Genomic DNA, 17,453 nt, shown 5'->3' with positions numbered 1-17,453 from the left:
TATCCTCCGCAACCATGTATTTGGGCTCAAACTTGAAAATTGAAATTATATCTTCTCTTCTTGGACAAATTATTAAACCCTATGACAAGAAAAGATGTGGGAGAACAGCACACATTTTGTCTGTTGATGATTTTCATCTCCACAACCTCATCGGGAAACAAGAGGCTTATGTGAAGGAACCTTTAATCAATGAAGAAGATTTTTTTGACCCACAGTATGACTGCGACTTCACTAATCTCTCTGACTCGGCTGAGTGTAAGAGAGGTGATGAGCTTTATGAGCGGCCAAAAGGGTGGTACCGCATGGCGTTGAGGGTCAAAGGTAAATATCCAGACGGAGACACCTGGTTGGGCCCAGATGGGTGGAGGAGTCACTCTGTACCTGGAGAATGGCCTGTTTCCTACCATGGAACAAGCTTAGATGGAGCCAAAGGCATCATCAGAAGTCACTACAGTGCAGGAGATAGAGCAATGTATGGAAGAGGAATCTACTCAACACCAGACATACATGTCGCTGAGAGAGAGGAATATGCCAAGACCTTCACATCGGAGAGTACAGGGAAAAGTTACAAAGTGATCCTACAAAATCGAATCAATCCAGAAAAGAGAGAGATTTGCCAAAGAGATGACTACTGGCTCATTCCTGTTCATGAAGGAACATCTGCCAAGGAGGAGAAAAAGATAATGGAGAGCTCTATTCGACCTTACGGCATTCTGATTAAGAAATTAAAGGACGATGACGAGGGAGATGAGGATGGTGACCGTAATGACGATGGCAATGATGACGACAATGACAGCAAAGATGGTAGCAAATCTTATGATGGCAGTGTCGATGATAATTGCAATGGCGATGGAAATGGCTATGGTGATGGGGATGGCAACAACGATGAAAGCGATGATGGTCCTGATGTCGATGACAGTGAAGACGATGACGTCATCAGTGGCGATTATGATGACGACAACGATGGCAAACATGATGACGCCAATGTCGATGACATTTTCCATGATGATGATGATGATGATGATGAAAATGGCTCTGGTGATGGCGATAACGACGGCAAGGAAAGCGATGATGATGGCAATGTCGATGGCGATGATTATGATGACGAGGAAAATAACAACAGCACATACGATGATGAAATTGTTGCTGACAGTTGCAATGAAGATGAGGATGACAGTGATTACAATGACTATGATGATTTCGATGACAGTGACAGAGGCAGTGAAGATGATGATGCGTGGAGTTGACACATCTGCTGATTTCATTGATGTATAATTAGAGCGAGATCACTCGTGTATATAATTTATTGTCATCCTTGGTTTAAGTATTTTTTTTTTTTTACTTTTGGGTGGCTTTATTGCCTTTAATCGATAGTGATAGCTGAAGGGTCACAGGAAAGGGGGAGAGAGAAAGAGAGGGGATGACACACAGCAAAGGGCCACAGGTCGAAGTCAAACTGGTTTAAATATTTATAAACTGATACTGGGCCAAAGTTGTCTGAATAGAGGATCGATAGCAAATACAAATTACTTTGTTTTGTCAAAGAGTTTCTGGCTTGGTTCGCTGCTCATATGATATAGTAAGTAAGTAAAATGTATTTATATAGCACTTTTCACAGACATAAGTCACAAAGTGCTTTACAGTTCAAAGTGCTATACAATGTATAGTAATTAACAGTTGTTGTTTCTGTAAGTATTTGTTTTCATTTAGAATGAAAAAAGATGTTCTGTCTGTCATTCTCATATGGTAAAAAATTATGGACCTAAACATAAAACTCTTTTAAAGACCCTGAAACCCCATTTCCTCTATCAGGTTCTGACTATGAGCGGTAGGTTTGAACTAGAATAAACAATTTTCTGTCAAAAATATTAAACAATAATACAATTAGTCATTTTATATGATAATTCTGTATTTGTGTTTCGTCTGTACTACTCTCCCTGTTTTAAGTAGGCAGGCCCGATGGGGAAAAACAGGAAACGTGTGACCGCACCCACACAGTTCTGAAAAGAAAAGTAACAGAGGTCTTGAGTGTTAATCTCTTCACATATAACTAAGGATGTTTGGTTTAAGTGTTAAGTGTTTACTGTTTTCACAGACATAAGTCACAAAGTGCTTTACAGTTACAAAGTACTATACAATGTATAGTTATTAACAGTTGTTGTTTCTGTAAGTATTTGTTTTCATTTAAAATGAAAAAAAAAAACGTTTTTTTTTTTTTTTTTTTTTTTTTTTTTTTTTTTTTTTTTCCAAATTGGGGTTTTTTTTTTTTTTTTTTTATATTTATTTTTTTTTTTTTTTTTTTTTTTTTTTTTAAAAAATTTTTTTTTTAAATTTTTTTATTTTTTTTTATAATTTTTTTTTTTTTATTTTTTTTTCTTTTAAAAAAAAAATGTTCTGTCTGTCATTCTTCTATGGTAAAAAATGATGGACCTAAACATAAAACTCTTTTAAAGACCCTGAAACCCCATTTCCTCCATCAGGTTCTGACTATGAGCGGTAGGTTTGAACTAGAACAAACTATTTTCTGTCAAAAATATTAAACAATAATACAATTTGTCATTTTATATGATAATTCCGTATTTGTGTTTCGTCTGTACTACTCTCCCTGTTTTAAGTAGGCAGGCCCGATGGGAAAAACAGGAAACGTGTGACCGCACCCACACAGTTCTGAAAAGAAAAGTAACAGAGGTCTTGAGTGTTAATCTCTTCACATACAACTAAGGATGCTTTGTTTTAAGTGTTAAGTGTTTACTGCAGAAGAGAAATACTGATTTAAAACCAAATAAAAGATAACTTGTGTTTCACCAAGTAAATGCTTTTAATGTGAAGCTGCAGTTGTAGGAAATGTTTGGTTTGCATTATCTTAATACAGCATTGTTTCCAGGAATGTTGCAACACACACCCAGTTTGTACTTCAGTGATAGCTAACTAGATAGATAACTTGGCAGACATTAATTTAATGTAAAATCTTCAAGAAAAGCAACATTTGTGAGAGTCATTCCAACAGACTATAAAAGAGGTATTTGTTTGCTTGATGTCAAAGCAACCAAGCAGCAGAGATTCTTCCAGTTAGGAATCAAAATGAAAGTGAAAGAAAATTCTCTTGTTAAAAATAGTTTTCAGTGTAGAGAGAGAACTCAGCACACACGCATTGTGAACGAGAGAAGGAAGCAACAACTTTGCTCTCATCGTCCTCAACCATGTATTTGGACTCAAATTTGAAATTTGAAGCTTTGTCTTCACTTCTTGGAGAAAAAGTTAAACCCTATGACAAGAAAACATGTGAGGCAACAGCAGATATTTTGACTGTTGGTGAATTTCTTCTCTGCAACCTCATCGGGAAACAACTTGTGACTTACTTGAAGGAACTTTTCATTGATGAGGAAGATTTTTTTGACCCAAAGTATGACTGCGACTTCACTAATCTCTCTGACTCGGCTGAGTGTAAGAGAGGTGATGAGCTTTATGAGCGTCCAAAAGGGTGGTACCGCATAGCCTTGAAAGTCAAGGGTAAATATCTAGACGGAGACACCTGGTTGGGCCCAGATGGGTGGAGGAGTCACTCTGTACCTGGAGAATGGCCTGTTTCCTACCATGGAACAAGCTTAGATGGAGCCAAAGGCATCATCAAAGAACACTACAAAGCAGGAGATAGAGCAACCTACGGAAGAGGAATCTACTCAACACCAGACATACATGTCGCTGAGAGAGAGGAGTATGCCAAGACCTTCACATCGGAGACAACAGGGAAAAAGTACAAAGTGATCCTACAAAACCGAATTGATCCTAAAAAGAGAGAGATTTGCCAACGATCTGACTACTGGCTCATTCCTGTTCGTAAAGGAACGTCTGCCAAGGAGGAGAGAAAGATAGTGGAGAGCTCTATTCGACCTTACGGCATTCTGATTAAGGAATTAAAGGAGGACAGTTCATGGGGTTGCATTGTAGTGTAATGAAAAGTTTTTCTTAGTGAGAACTGTCAGAGTGGTCAGTGTCCAACATGAACACACAGTTCTCTGTCATTTTAGGGGACAAGTACAGTGTATTACATTTGCACTTGTGTTTTATTTGTGCTCTTCTATCAGTTTAAAGTAGGCAGGGCAGATGGAAAAAAAAGAAACTTTTAATCAACCACATAAACAGTTCTGATGTCTGAAGATTAACTGAGTTCTGAGTGTTAATCTCGTCACAGATAATATTTTTTACTTTTTTCTTTTCTATTTTTCAGTGTTTACTGTATTAGAGAAATTGAAACCATATTTTCAGATAAAATCAGAACCTAATGATTTATTGTATCAAAGCAGTTTAACTCTATTGTTATGTCTAAATTTGTTCTTTTTCAAAGAAGATTCCATGTTATACCTGAAAAATCTGTTTGCTGATTGTTGATTTATACATTTATAGAAATAAAGAGTTATACATTATCTTCCCTTCAGTGTTTTATTGGTGATGGGGTTTTAAGTGATTTTCCTGCATGACCACACACGGTGGACGTTTTAACAGTTTAACAAATCATCAGGAAACGACAGCACTGTGTTTCTTTCTGTAACGTCTTTACTTCAGCTTCTACTCCCACACCCCAGCTGCTGCACGTCTGCACACACATTTCAACAAATGAATGCGTATTTGAAAGATTGTGTCATGTTCACATTCAGTCACTCATACCAGCTCGGTTGTTACACCTGACAGACATGCTTGTGAATCGTTCAGATATATTATATAAATAAAGAGCTGTAAATGCCCTGCGTTACAATGTTTTCACAGTTGGGGGCTTTAGGAAGAGAAGTTTTGTTCAGGGATAACTACACTAACTGCCCAGCTGCTGTAAGATTGATCACATGGCTGCAAATAGCAAGCCATTAGGCAATTAATAGCAACAAAAACACTCCATAATTATGCAGCTCATGAAATTATTATTCGTGACACATGTGTGACACAGGCTGTTGCTCAGAGGTAGAGCGGGTCGTCCGCTAATCGGAAGGTTGGTTCGATCGGCTGCATGTTGAAGTATCCTTGAGCAAGATACTAAACCCCCAATTGCTCCCGATGCTGTGTGATGAGTGTGTAAGTGTGCTATACAGTGTATAGTAATTAACAGTTGTTGTTTCTGTAAGTATTTGTTTTCATTTAAAATGAAAAAAGTTGTGTCTGTCATTCTCCTATGGTAAAAAATGATGGACGTAAACATAAAACTCTTTTAAAGACCCTGAATACCCATTTCCTCTATTAGGTTCTGACTATGAGCGGTAGGTTTGAACTAGAACAAACTATTTTCTGTCAAAAATATTAAACAATAATACATTTTGTCATTTTATATGATAATTCCGTATTTGTGTTTCGTCTGTACTACTCTTCCTGTTTTTAGTAGGCAGGACCGATGGGAAAAAAACAGGAAACGTGTGACCGCACCCACACAGTTCTGAAAAGAAAAGTAACAGAGGTCTTGAGTGTTCATCTCTTCACAGATAACTAAGGATGCTTTGTTTTAAGTGTTAAGTGTTTACTGCAGAAGAGAAATACTGATTTAAAACCACATTTTTCAGGTGGTTTAAGACCCACCAGCTAAGATGAGAAAATATTTATGAAACCTTGTGGTTAAGTAACTGATAAAATTGACATTTGATTATTTATTTTATCAAAGCATTAACTCTATAGTTAATTTCTAAGTTATTTCTTATTCACAGGACTTTGCTTAATCCAGTTTCCATGCTACACCTGAAAAACCTGTTGGTTAACTGTTCATTTGTTACTGTATATAAATAAAGAGAGGGTTTTCCTATCACTGAATGAGCTTTGAACTCAATATCTGTTGCACTCCTAATTTACATTTTGTACCAATCCTTAAGATTTCAGTCCTGGTTGGTGACACCTGTAGTTACTTATTGCTCCATTACTCCCTGTAATATTTAACACTGCATTTCCTGTGACTACTTCATAATAAAAGATAACTTGTGTTTCACCAAGTAAATGCTTTTAATGTGAAGCTGCAGTTGTAGGAAATGTTTGGTTTGCATTAGCTTAATACAGCATTGTTTCCAGGAATGTTGCAACACACACCCAGTTTGTACTTCAGTGATAGCTAACTAGATAGATAATTTGTGATAACTTTGTGAGAGTCATTCCAACAGACTATAAAAGAGGTATTTGTTTGCTTGATGTCAAAGCAACCAAGCAGCAGAGATTCTTCCAGCTAGGAATCAAAATGAAAGTGAAAGAAAATTCTCTTGTCATGTCAAAAATAGTTTTCAGTGTAGAGAGAGAACTCAGCACACACACATTGTGAACGAGAGAAGGAAGCAACAACTTTGCTCTCATCGTCCTCAACCATGTATTTGGACTCAAATTTGAAATTTGAAGCTTTGTCTTCACTTCTTGGAGAAAAAGTTAAACCCTATGACAAGAAAACATGTGAGGCAACAGCAGGTATTTTGACGGTTGGTGAATTTCTTCTCTGCAACCTCATCGGGAAACAACTTGTGACTTACTTGAAGGAACTTTTCATTGATGAGGAAGATTTTTTTGACCCACAGTATGACCACGACTTCACTAATCTCTCTGACTTGGCTGAGTGTAAGAGAGGTGATGAGCTTTATGAGCGTCCAAAAGGGTGGTACCGCATAGCCTTGAAAGTCAAGGGTAAATATCCAGACGGAGACACCTGGTTGGGCCCAGATGGGTGGAGGAGTCACTCTGTACCTGGAGAATGGCCTGTTTCCTACCATGGAACAAGCTTAGATGGAGCCAAAGGCATCATCAAAGAACACTACAAAGCAGGAGATAGAGCAATGTATGGAAGAGGAATCTACTCAACACCAGACATACATGTCGCTGAGAGAGAGGAGTATGCCAAGACCTTCACATCGGAGACAACAGGGAAAAAGTACAAAGTGATCCTACAAAACCGAATTGATCCTAAAAAGAGAGAGATTTGCCAACGATCTGACTACTGGCTCATTCCTGTTCGTAAAGGAACGTCTGCCAAGGAGGAGAGAAAGATAGTGGAGAGCTCTATTCGACCTTACGGCATTCTGATTAAGGAATTAAAGGAGGACAGTTCATGGGGTTGCATTGTAGTGTAATGAAAAGTTTTTCTTAGTGAGAACTGTCAGAGTGGTCAGTGTCCAACATGAACACACAGTTCTCTGTCATTTTAGGAGACAAGTACAGTGTATTACATTTGCACTTGTGTTTTATTTGTGCTCTTCTATCAGTTTAAAGTAGGCAGGGCAGATGGAAAAAAAAGAAACTTTTAATCAACCACATAAACAGTTCTGATGTCTGAAGATTAACTGAGTTCTGAGTGTTAATCTCGTCACAGATAATATTTTTTACTTTTTTCTTTTCTATTTTTCAGTGTTTACTGTATTAGAGAAATTGAAACCATATTTTCAGATAAAATCAGTACCTAATGATTTATTGTATCAAAGCAGTTTAACTCTATTGTTATGTCTAAATTTGTTCTTTTTCAAAGAAGATTCCATGTTATACCTGAAAAATCTGTTTGCTGATTGTTGATTTATACATTTATAGAAATAAAGAGTTATACATTATCTTCCCTTCAGTGTTTTATTGGTGATGGGGTTTTAAGTGATTTTCCTGCATGACCACACACGGTGGACGTTTTAACAGTTTAACAAATCATCAGGAAACGACAGCACTGTGTTTCTTTCCGTAACGTCTTTACTTCAGCTTCTACTCCCATACCCCAGCTGCTGCACGTCTGCACACACATTTCAACAAATGAATGCGTATTTGAAAGATTGTGTCATGTTCACATTCAGTCACTCATGCCAGCTCGGTTGTTACACCTGACAGACATGCTTGTGAATCGTTCAGATATATTATATAAATAAAGAGCTGTAAATGCCCTGCGTTACAATGTTTTCACAGTTGGGGGCTTTAGGAAGAGAAGTTTTTTTTTTTTTGCCATTAGGCAATTAATAGCAACAAAAACACTCCATAATTATGCAGCTCATGAAATTATTATTCGTGACACATGTGTGACACAGGCTGTTGCTCAGAGGTAGAGCGGGTCGTCCGCTAATCGGAAGGTTGGTTCGATCGGCTGCATGTTGAAGTATCCTTGAGCAAGATACTGAACCCCCAATTGCTCCCGATGCTGTGTGATGAGTGTGTAAGTGTGCATGAATGAGTTAGTTTCTGTTTGATGTGAACGTGTGTGAAAGATGTGGCATGTAGTGTAAAATCGCTTTGAGTGATCGGAAGACTACAAAGGCGCTTTACAAGTACAGGTCCATTTACCATTTACTCTCTGGGTGTGTGTGTGCCGTGTGTGATATTTTTAATACATGTTCATAAATGCTAAGGCCCATAAATGTTAACCTATATCAGAGATTCTTCCATCTTCAAACTCTTGGAAAATTAAAGATTTTTTAACAAACTTTAACTTTAACAAACCAAGGAACTATTATTGAGAGATGAACGAGCTGCTAGAGTGGAATGGCTCAATATATAACATAACATAACATTAACCTAAAAATGCTCTTTTTCTTTCATTGCTATACTCATCTCATCTCATATTGTTATGGTCACATCCCAATTTAGTTTTTTTAATGCTATTATAATTATATATAGGGGTGCACGGCCGATATCAGGAAATTATTACGTCATACCGATAAGTCCGATATCATGACGAATAGCCCCGATAACATATATAATTTTGTCAGCACTGCAGTGCCCCGCTCTCACTATGAGACCTGAATGCCCCACAGTGAATCCTGCGTTCAAGTGACGTTGGCATAATCAGAAAACCGCTTTCTGACTGGGAAAATGAAAGAATACCCCCTCATGTCGGAAAAGAACTCGTTAACTCGGTCATAATTTTGGTAGTTGCTTACTTGAATTGATATCCACAGTATTTTTCCACATGTTACACATAAACGAAAGAAACATGAACTTAAAAAGGCCGAAATAACGACTAGCAAACGTGGGAACAGGGAATTTCCGTCACACCATGAATGCAGCACAGCGTGCTTACATTTGATAACAAACGACATGGCGTTGATTGTGTGGGACTTTTTCAAAGTTTCTGAAGAAGACAGGTCGCTTGTTATTTGTAACAAATGTTCCAAGCAATTTCCACGAGGAGGTAAAAGTAGCACGAGCTTCAATACGTCAAACCTGATAAGTCACCTGAAACTTAAGCCATCGCTTCGACGAGTCTCTCTCTCTCCCTCTCTCTCTGTTCAATTCAAATAAGCTTTATTGGCATGAATGTAAAACAACAATATTGCCAAAGCTACAAATAAATGACATAAGAACAATTCCATACATTTCGTTAAATAAGTAAATAAAACTCTCTCTCTCTCTCTCTGTCTCGATAAAACAACTGAGCCTCAGTTACTTTAGTGAAAAGGTATTCATTTGAATAGAACCATAAGCCAAAATCCTTTAAACTTAATTTTTTGTTACTATGGAATGCACTTTTTCAGTCTAACTTGTGTCAGTGCATTATGCACATTTTATTTATTGTTATTGAGGAATGCACTTTTTCAGATTGTGTTTACATAGAAATGTTTGAATCTAACTTGTGTCAGTGCATCAATTTTCTATATTATTAGTTATTTTTTTTAACTTCTGGAATGCACTTTTCAGTTTGTAATCTCGCTGCATGTATTTGCATCAGTTCAAGGGGCCTTTATTTTTTTTGAGAGGCTTGCCAATAGTTTTTCATTGGAAAAAATAAATAGGCCTATCTCCATTTGAAGAGTCAAAAGTGTTTGTTCATAGTATTAATGTCATGATCTTAGGTCATGATCATATATATATATACATATATATATGTATATGTGTGTGTGTTATCGGTTATCGGTATTGGTATCGGCCTTTAGGAGCTGGAAGTTATCGGTATCGTTTTAAAAAAAAGTTATCGTGCATCCCCAATTATATATCAATGTCATTGTTATTTTTTATGCATTATCACACATTTTTGTTCAATTGACTACATTAGGCTTCAGATTTTGTAGAAGTCCTACAGTATTACAATCACAACTGTTCACTATTGGTTCCATTATCATTTAAATTTTGTTACATTTATTTCATTTTTTGTGTAAAATCTTAATATTTAAGAATTTCTTTCATTTTTCCCCCATAACAATATTCTAAATATATTGTATATTAATGTCTGAATTCCTACTTGCATTATAATATCTGACTATGGTCATTCGAGAGTGGGAGAGACTATACCTCTTAATATGTAGTTCTGGTAGTTCTGGTCAGCCTCTGCTCCCACCTTGATGAGACATGTCAGACCTTCAGCGATCACAAACTCATGGACCAGATCTTTGTCATCCTAAAGTAAAACAGAGAAAGTATAGGATAGGTTATTGCCACACCAGTGTATGTTGTACTGCATACAAACAGAACCACACAAAAATCCCTTCTAAAACTCAGTTCACTCACTTTTGTTACCACATGGGGTCAGTAATGTGCAGGATTAGGATTTAAGTTGCTTGCCAGAACCCCCACTGGTTCCCCCAGCTGATACACACACAACACACATCAACAACTGTGTGTTTCACAATTTGTTGCTTTGACACATCATCTCCTGTTACAAAAACAAAACTAAAAGGATGATGAAAACACTTAAAGGTAGCTGTCTGACCTAACGCAAAAGGAGTCTTAAACTAATGCTACCTTCTGGTGCACTGTCTGAGTTCTGTGAGTTCTGACATCTTACTTTTGCTCATTCAACGGCTTTAGGTGAAAGGTAAGCTTGGAGCCTGAGATAAAGTTATATCACTGGTAGGTGTTTTTCCATGGGGGGCAATAAATGTGAGCAAATTATATTCATGATGCTTACGATGGCACTTAAACACTGCAGTAATTTAAAGTTCTCCCACTGCAATTTTGTTTGCTGAACTACGTGTTATTATATTTGTGTATTCTTTTCTGTGTGTGTGTGTGTGTGTGTGTGTGTGTGTGTGTGTGTGTGCTCCAGAAAAAGCCCTTTGGTATTTTAGGTGGCTGACTCCTCTCATCTTAAAATAAAGATTCACACAAACACAAATGAAAACACCCACGCACGCACACACACACACACACACACACTCACACACACACAGACCTACACACACCCACACAGATACACACACACACACACAGGGAGAGAAATGCCACGTTGATGGAGATCCCTGTCATCATGGAAGCGCACAGTGGCCACAATAACCAACTGTGTTCTGCAACAACAAACTGACAGTAATTGCATGTGAAATATGTGTGTTACCTGAAAAATTTGCTTTAGAGAGAACAGTGCCCTTCTCAAGTCACGTCCATTGGAGTTATACAGTCTTTCTGCAAGGAGAGAAAGAGACAAAGAAGTTGTTATTTTTTGCTATTGAAGAGAGTCTGTTTGCATTGTTTATCTCCCCGTGCACTTTTCATCTCTCAACCATTCTTCATGTGTTTCATGACTAGATCAATAAAACTGCTGTGTAAAATGGGTCTCAGCTGTGCAAAAAGCTGCACAATAGTTTGATACGCTAGAGGAAGCTGGGAGTCGATGGAACCAATCACACCGCTCGGCTCTGATCACCTGGGGCAGGCACTTCATCACACACTTTCACCGCGTCCTCACTCACAGGGCGACACGTGCATGGTCTCCCTCACACACCCAAACACACATGAACGCACACACACGCGCATTGCAGTGATGATTAGAGCTGTATTGGAATGTTAATGAGCTGCTGGCTGGGTTTCAGCAGTGAGGTATTCAGGTCACGACACGGAAAGCACTCAGAACCAACAGCTATGAGCTCTTATACCACCACACTGATATTTACCCTTATTATTTCTATCCTTGGACACAAAGAGATCATTAATATACTTCTATGATATAACACGGCCTTATAATGTTCATGGTGACCCTGTGAACTCTCTTATGGTAACATTACAATAATCTTTTTTAAAATGTGGTTTTCTGGCACTTAATGTTGTATTTACAGTATTTTATCATATTCTATAGTATATCCTGCTGTAATATTATTACAATCATCATATTTCTACTATATTTGCATAGTTTGATAATTTTTTAGGCTGTAATAAGTGCTATTGTTTTTGTCTTATTTAGTTGTCAATTATTATATAAATTGACAACTATTCTGATCATTTTTTTAAGAAATAAATTCCAAATTCTCTCATTTCAGATTCTCAGTTGTGAATATTTTCTGGTTGCTTTAATCCTCTATGACGATAAACTGAATATCTTTCGGTTGTGGACAATACAAGACATTTGAGGACGTCATATTGTTCTTTGGGAAACAGTGATGAACATTATTGTTAGCTGAAGTTGCCTACAGTATCTGTACTGCATGCACATACTACTATAATGTCTAGACAACAGTAATATTGTTCCCTAGTGATCTGTATTAAGCTTAAAGTCTGTTTTGTTGAGTGCCCATTCTGTCCATTTGTGAGAATGAACAGTTGTGCATTCAACTGTGTGTCAGCAGGGGGTTTGGAAACCTGCGTGTGTAAATCCAGAGTTTGTGTGTTGATGACAAATCCGTCAGTCCATCGGGACGGGGGTTGGTTAAAAGCGTAGGAAGGTAAGGGCCTGCCGTCTGGAGCTCAGTGGTAACCGTCGCTAAGCTAGACAGCGCTAACCCAAGGCCAGGGTCAAAATCATTATCATTCCGCACACAGACAAAGAACTACAGGCCTGTCTGTTTCTCCACCTGCAGGACCCTTCCTGTGAGATCAGCAGCAGAATTCATGAAACACATCTGTGATAGTCTACAGCACAGATAATCAAATCATCCAAATCATAAGTGCCAAGAGGCAACTGGCACTCTAAATGTGTGGGAAAAAGTGATTCTAAACTCACTAAAAAAAAGAAATGAAAAAACTATGGTAGGAGGGAAAGAGAGGAAAGAACTTTTATACATAAGTATGAAAGAGAAGGGGATGGAAGAAAAATAGATGAGAGGGTAGGACAGGAAAGGAAAATGAAAGAAAATGAAAGGAAAGGAAAGGAAAGGGGTGGCCACTGAGTATGGGCCAGTGTCTGAACTGAGGAAAGAAGGCCAATTGCTTCTGGGTAATCAAGGCAGGAGACAAATGAGAGAGCCGAAGATCTGGAATTCCCCTTCTAAAAATACACAAACTACATACATGTCTCTGTCATGTCATTTGAGTTAAATGTAGATTTTTATCCTTTTCTGAGCAAGTCCAGCTGGTTGAAAAAAATTTTTAGTTTACAGTACAAACAGTACAACAGTGTTGTATTGTTTGTGTCAGCTGACTTCACATATATGGTGCCAGTACAGAGATCAAACATTTGATTCCATTCAAAAAATTACAAATTATAAATTATCATATTGCTCAGTCTTAAACAAAATTCTGCCTTCTTTCCTCAGCTTGGCACAAAAAGTTGGCTCCCTTCTTGAAGCACAATTCAAGCTTTTTTATAATCATCAAGCCAAGAAATCATTATAAATGGAAGACATGTCACTAAAAAGTACAACCCTCTTGTCCTAGAAACGACAGCAAAACACAAAGAGAACCTCATTCTCAGTTTCACACAACAAATACAGTCTGTCGTCCTCAGGAGTGGCATTAAACCTACTGGTCTCCAGGACTAATGGTAATGTTCCTGAACGCTGACTGTGCCCAAAGGGATTTTAGTTTTTTGTTTAAGTTGTACTTATAAGGTTCTACACTGCAACCATTCTTTATGAGACATGTTCTATACATGAGAAACATTGTACTCCTAATCTCCTGAATATCACAAAGTAACCTGTTCTGGAAAATGAATAACAAATACTTCAAGTAAAATAAGGATTTTAACTTATTAGCCCAGGGATGACGATGTGAAATGTCCCAGTTAAATATCTTTTTAGTAAGTTTCTAATCGGACAGCTTCACAAGTCAATTCCAAAGCCGAAGCATCTGACATTTATGTCTGATGTCTGGAGGTTCCCATCCCACTAACGGCCAAAACTGAGGTTTAATTCATTTTGGTATACCTGTGGTACAGAAAATAATATATTGAATTCACATTCTAGGTCTGAGATTGGCATGTTGTTATCTCAACAACAATAAAGATATTGTCCATTGTCAATAGAGGAGAGGCAGTGGCTCAGTTAAGTCCTCTTTTCAAATAACCAGTTTGGTGTGATTTCCTTGTTGTCGTTTCCCTAGGTTTCCCTGGAAATCAAGTGGCCACTTATTGATGTAGGGAACACGCCGTCTGGCCCTTGAGGGTCAATGATTTATTCAGGCCGTCACGTGTAATGTTCATGCTTTTCATCAGGTCATGAGTGGGCCTGTCAAGGGTAACCTTTACCAAAACGTCTGCTGTCCATCAGGAGCATGTCAGCAGCAGTGATAAGCCTTAAACTTGGCTTGATTCATTCACCAGTAGTGATGCAGGTGTGAAAAGGTAGGTACACTGTGTTATAAATAGCCAGAGTTTACAAGGAGAACGACCAGCAATGCAGATAAACAAACACTGAATTCTGGAAAGTGGAATACTATCTTAGGCAAAGGTTTATTTGATATTCTGTTTATTATTTATTTTTCTTCATATCTGCAATTATGATGATGTAAACCTCTCCAAAACATTCGCTATCTTACAGTTTATAAATAAAATGCACTAAAATGGAAGCCTTGCCGTTACCGTCCTTAATATAGTAAATAGTAAAATGAATTTAGGTGAGTGTGATCCCTGACATGCAAATACATACGAACCTATCACAAATATTCATATAATCGTTACATAGCTTTATGTCTTTTAACTGAGCTACAGACTCATACGAAAGTATCCCGGCTGCATAGGACCCATTAAGGACCCGCTATGTGCAGGCTGATGTTGGAGTGAACATATATGACTGATTCATTATCCTAGCTGGATACAGATGATGTGCAATGCCATAAGAGAGATAGTAAGAGAAATGAGCAACACAGACTCCATATATGTTTAAGACATTCAACAAACAAACCACCTTCATACGTCATTTAATATAACAATGAATTCTAAATTCATATTTCGAGAGACAACTTCGAGATGGGAGAGGTCATTTTGGTTATTTGTTTACAAAGAAAATCCTCTTTTCAGATTTTCTTGAAGCAAATATCTTCAGAGAGAATTCTTCACATGTTTTCTTCAAACTTAAACCTTTAGTAGTAAATTTGTTAAACTTGTTAAGATTTTTTTTTTGCGGTGCGCAGTTGAACCAACAGCCTTACGTGCCAACATTAATGTCGTCATGGCAATACCCTGTAATCACCCAATAGCTTGCAACAAAGTCTTGTCAACATAATTACCCTTCTGCTCCAGAGTAAACAGAGTTTGACATGCTAAATAATCCATGGGCCATTTTCCCATTGGCACAAAGGGCTCCAGCTGTCTTAACACTGCGTGTCTGGAGTGATGGTGCATTCAAGTTGGAAATAATTCAAACAAATCACTCTCACCTTCACCTCAAACAGTTTGGCCTGACAACACTGCTACAAGTGCCTGCATCAGACTGAAGTAACAGCAAAACTCAAACTAGGAAGATAACGCATATTAAATAGATGCCCTCCACTGGCCTAACAGACAGAGCAGTAGACGTGGGGATATATATGAAGAGGAAGGAGAGAAAATAGTGAAAGGATGGTTTTTGAATGGAGGATTTGCCTGTCCACGTGTCTTTTGCTGGTCACTCTCCTTTTTTCCTGGCCCTAGGTTTTATTATTGTCACACGAAAAGCTAAAACACTCACTGGGATGTGTCATTGTGGCTTGTGCATGGGCTGAGTGTGTGTGTGTGCATGCACACGTGTATGTGTGATCGTGTGCACGCGCCCATGTGTAAGCCAGTGCCTGTGTTTGCTGAGTGCAGACAGACAGATGAAGGAAAAGACAGAAAAGCACATTTCATTTATAGGTTCGCTTGGAGTTTTACTGTTTTGTTTTGGAGGACTCGCAGTTCTTGTCCACACTGTTTCACCATGACCTCACATGCACTGCAATAGGTCAGCCTTAACGAGTCATCAAGCCCCATATTCCGTCTCAAAGTTTTAATTATCTTGAAAAGAGGGGAAAAACGCGACCCACAAAATGTAATCTAATATGATTAAAACAAAACTCCTGGTTCCATAATCTTTTAATTCTGTTAAACAATACACAAAACCTATAAACTGTTCACCATTGCCTAACTCAATAACTGCCTCAGCCTCTCCCAGTATGTAGGGCTAGCTCTATAATTAGAGCTTAATCGAAGGAGTGACACACACACTGGAGTCCAGTTACTGTTGGAGCTTGGTGTATGCTCGCATAGGGTTCATCACATCCTAAACACCCAACAGATATGAAAATATGTCATCAAATATGTCTATTGTGCATCATCCAATTCTACAATGTTTTTAAGGGTGTAAAGAATAAATAAACTACTGTGCATTTTATTCAGAATGTAGCATAAAATTACAAAGAAACCACCTGTATGTGCATCAGCACACGTGTGCATGTGTGCATGGGAGTGTCCTCTGCAGTAAAATAGGGATTCCCCCAGTGCCGAGGCTGTCTGCTAAGTCGTTCAGGAGTGGTCAGATCCCTCCTTCCCCTGCTGCCATAATGAGATTAGTGCTGTGACCCTTCAGCTTTGACTAATCCCTCAACATTTACTGCACCATCTACACATCTCCAAACAGAAAAACACACAGGCCAGCCCAGGCTACGCTAGGCCTAATCCACAGCAAATACACTCAAAACCGCACTGTGTTTTGGTTTTGTTACACTGCTGCAACAATGCATCAAATTCAACATCAGACTGTCCCCAATTGACTGAAGTCTAATTCTGCTTTATTGGATTTAGCAAATGGCAGCAACGATCTACTACTACTACTATGCTTAATCCTCAGATTTACAGTAGCAATAAGCAGACAGCTCAGCAGATGTTTTTTAAAGGCAACCTGGTTGCAGGAAGGTAGAAAAATAAGAATCTGTTTGGCATTCAGCATATGAGCATCTCAAATGGACGTAAGCATAAGCTATTGGTGACTATTGGTTTTTTTTCTTTCTTTTTTTTTAGCAAAAAGCTCTAAAGAAATACTGTCGGCTACTTCTCAAGCAACGTTGGCAACTAGTTACATTGTGTATTTAGTGAGTATTTAGCAGCTAAAGACCCACATCTGTTTCCCTCAGTGAGCTATAAAGTGATAGAATATTGTCCTTAAATTCGTCAGGTGGACAGAAACACAACTGAATGAATGCTAATGTTGCTCCGTATTTGTTGAATGTGCAGCTAGGCAACTGTTTGCTCAATTCAAATTCACCCACTGCACATCAGCTCATTTCCATGCTCCATATAAGTTATTGCAGGTTTAAATAAACATGCAACTGTATACACTACTAAGATGCAGTTCCTCTGATGACCACTAGATGCTGGCTCAGAGTACAAAAGGAAAGTTCTCTCATTTTCTTGCTGGAAAAACAGTGAATTTATAAAACTG

The 17,453-nt window shown here is 38.1% G+C and overlaps 3 protein-coding genes across 10 annotated transcripts in view; 1 reads left to right on the top strand and 2 right to left on the bottom strand.

The window, feature by feature from the left end:
• LOC127357905 (glutathione S-transferase A) overlaps positions 1-17,453 on the bottom strand; it is a 114,591-nt gene that overhangs the window by 28,858 nt on the left and 68,280 nt on the right. The window lies entirely within an intron of this gene.
• Positions 1-17,453, bottom strand: part of fhod3a (formin homology 2 domain containing 3a) — a 63,645-nt gene that overhangs the window by 23,581 nt on the left and 22,611 nt on the right. For all 5 annotated transcript variants that reach the window (XM_051390452.1, XM_051390447.1, XM_051390449.1 and 2 more), the window contains exons 4-5: positions 11,246-11,313; positions 10,207-10,312 (exon numbers count right to left, since the gene is read on the bottom strand). In XM_051390452.1, coding sequence (XP_051246412.1) covers positions 10,207-10,312; positions 11,246-11,313 — 174 coding nt within the window. The remainder of the gene's footprint in view (positions 1-10,206; positions 10,313-11,245; positions 11,314-17,453) is intronic.
• Positions 273-7,550, top strand: LOC127357904 (aspartate and glycine-rich protein-like). 4 transcript variants are annotated; one of them, XM_051390472.1, is made up of 3 exons: positions 273-1,832; positions 2,501-3,019; positions 6,141-7,550. In XM_051390472.1, the coding sequence occupies exon 1, from the start codon at positions 303-305 to the stop codon at positions 1,245-1,247; it is 945 nt and encodes a 314-aa protein (XP_051246432.1). In that variant the 5' UTR covers positions 273-302; the 3' UTR covers positions 1,248-1,832; positions 2,501-3,019; positions 6,141-7,550. The 4 variants fall into 4 exon arrangements, with proteins under 4 accessions (XP_051246432.1, XP_051246433.1, XP_051246434.1 ...); XM_051390473.1 differs by having other exon boundaries at positions 2,501-3,453; positions 6,580-7,550; XM_051390474.1 differs by lacking the exons at positions 2,501-3,019; positions 6,141-7,550 and adding an exon at positions 5,251-5,314.

This window comes from Dicentrarchus labrax, unplaced genomic scaffold (assembly GCF_905237075.1).
Source record: "Dicentrarchus labrax unplaced genomic scaffold, dlabrax2021, whole genome shotgun sequence".
Taxonomy (NCBI): domain Eukaryota; kingdom Metazoa; phylum Chordata; class Actinopteri; family Moronidae; genus Dicentrarchus; species Dicentrarchus labrax.
This window is presented reverse-complemented; position numbering and strand designations above follow the sequence as displayed.

Coding starts and splice junctions, on each gene's coding strand:
- LOC127357904 (XM_051390472.1), top strand. CDS start 303: ATGGCGTTGAGGGTCAAAGGTAAATATCCAGACGGAGACACCTGGTTG.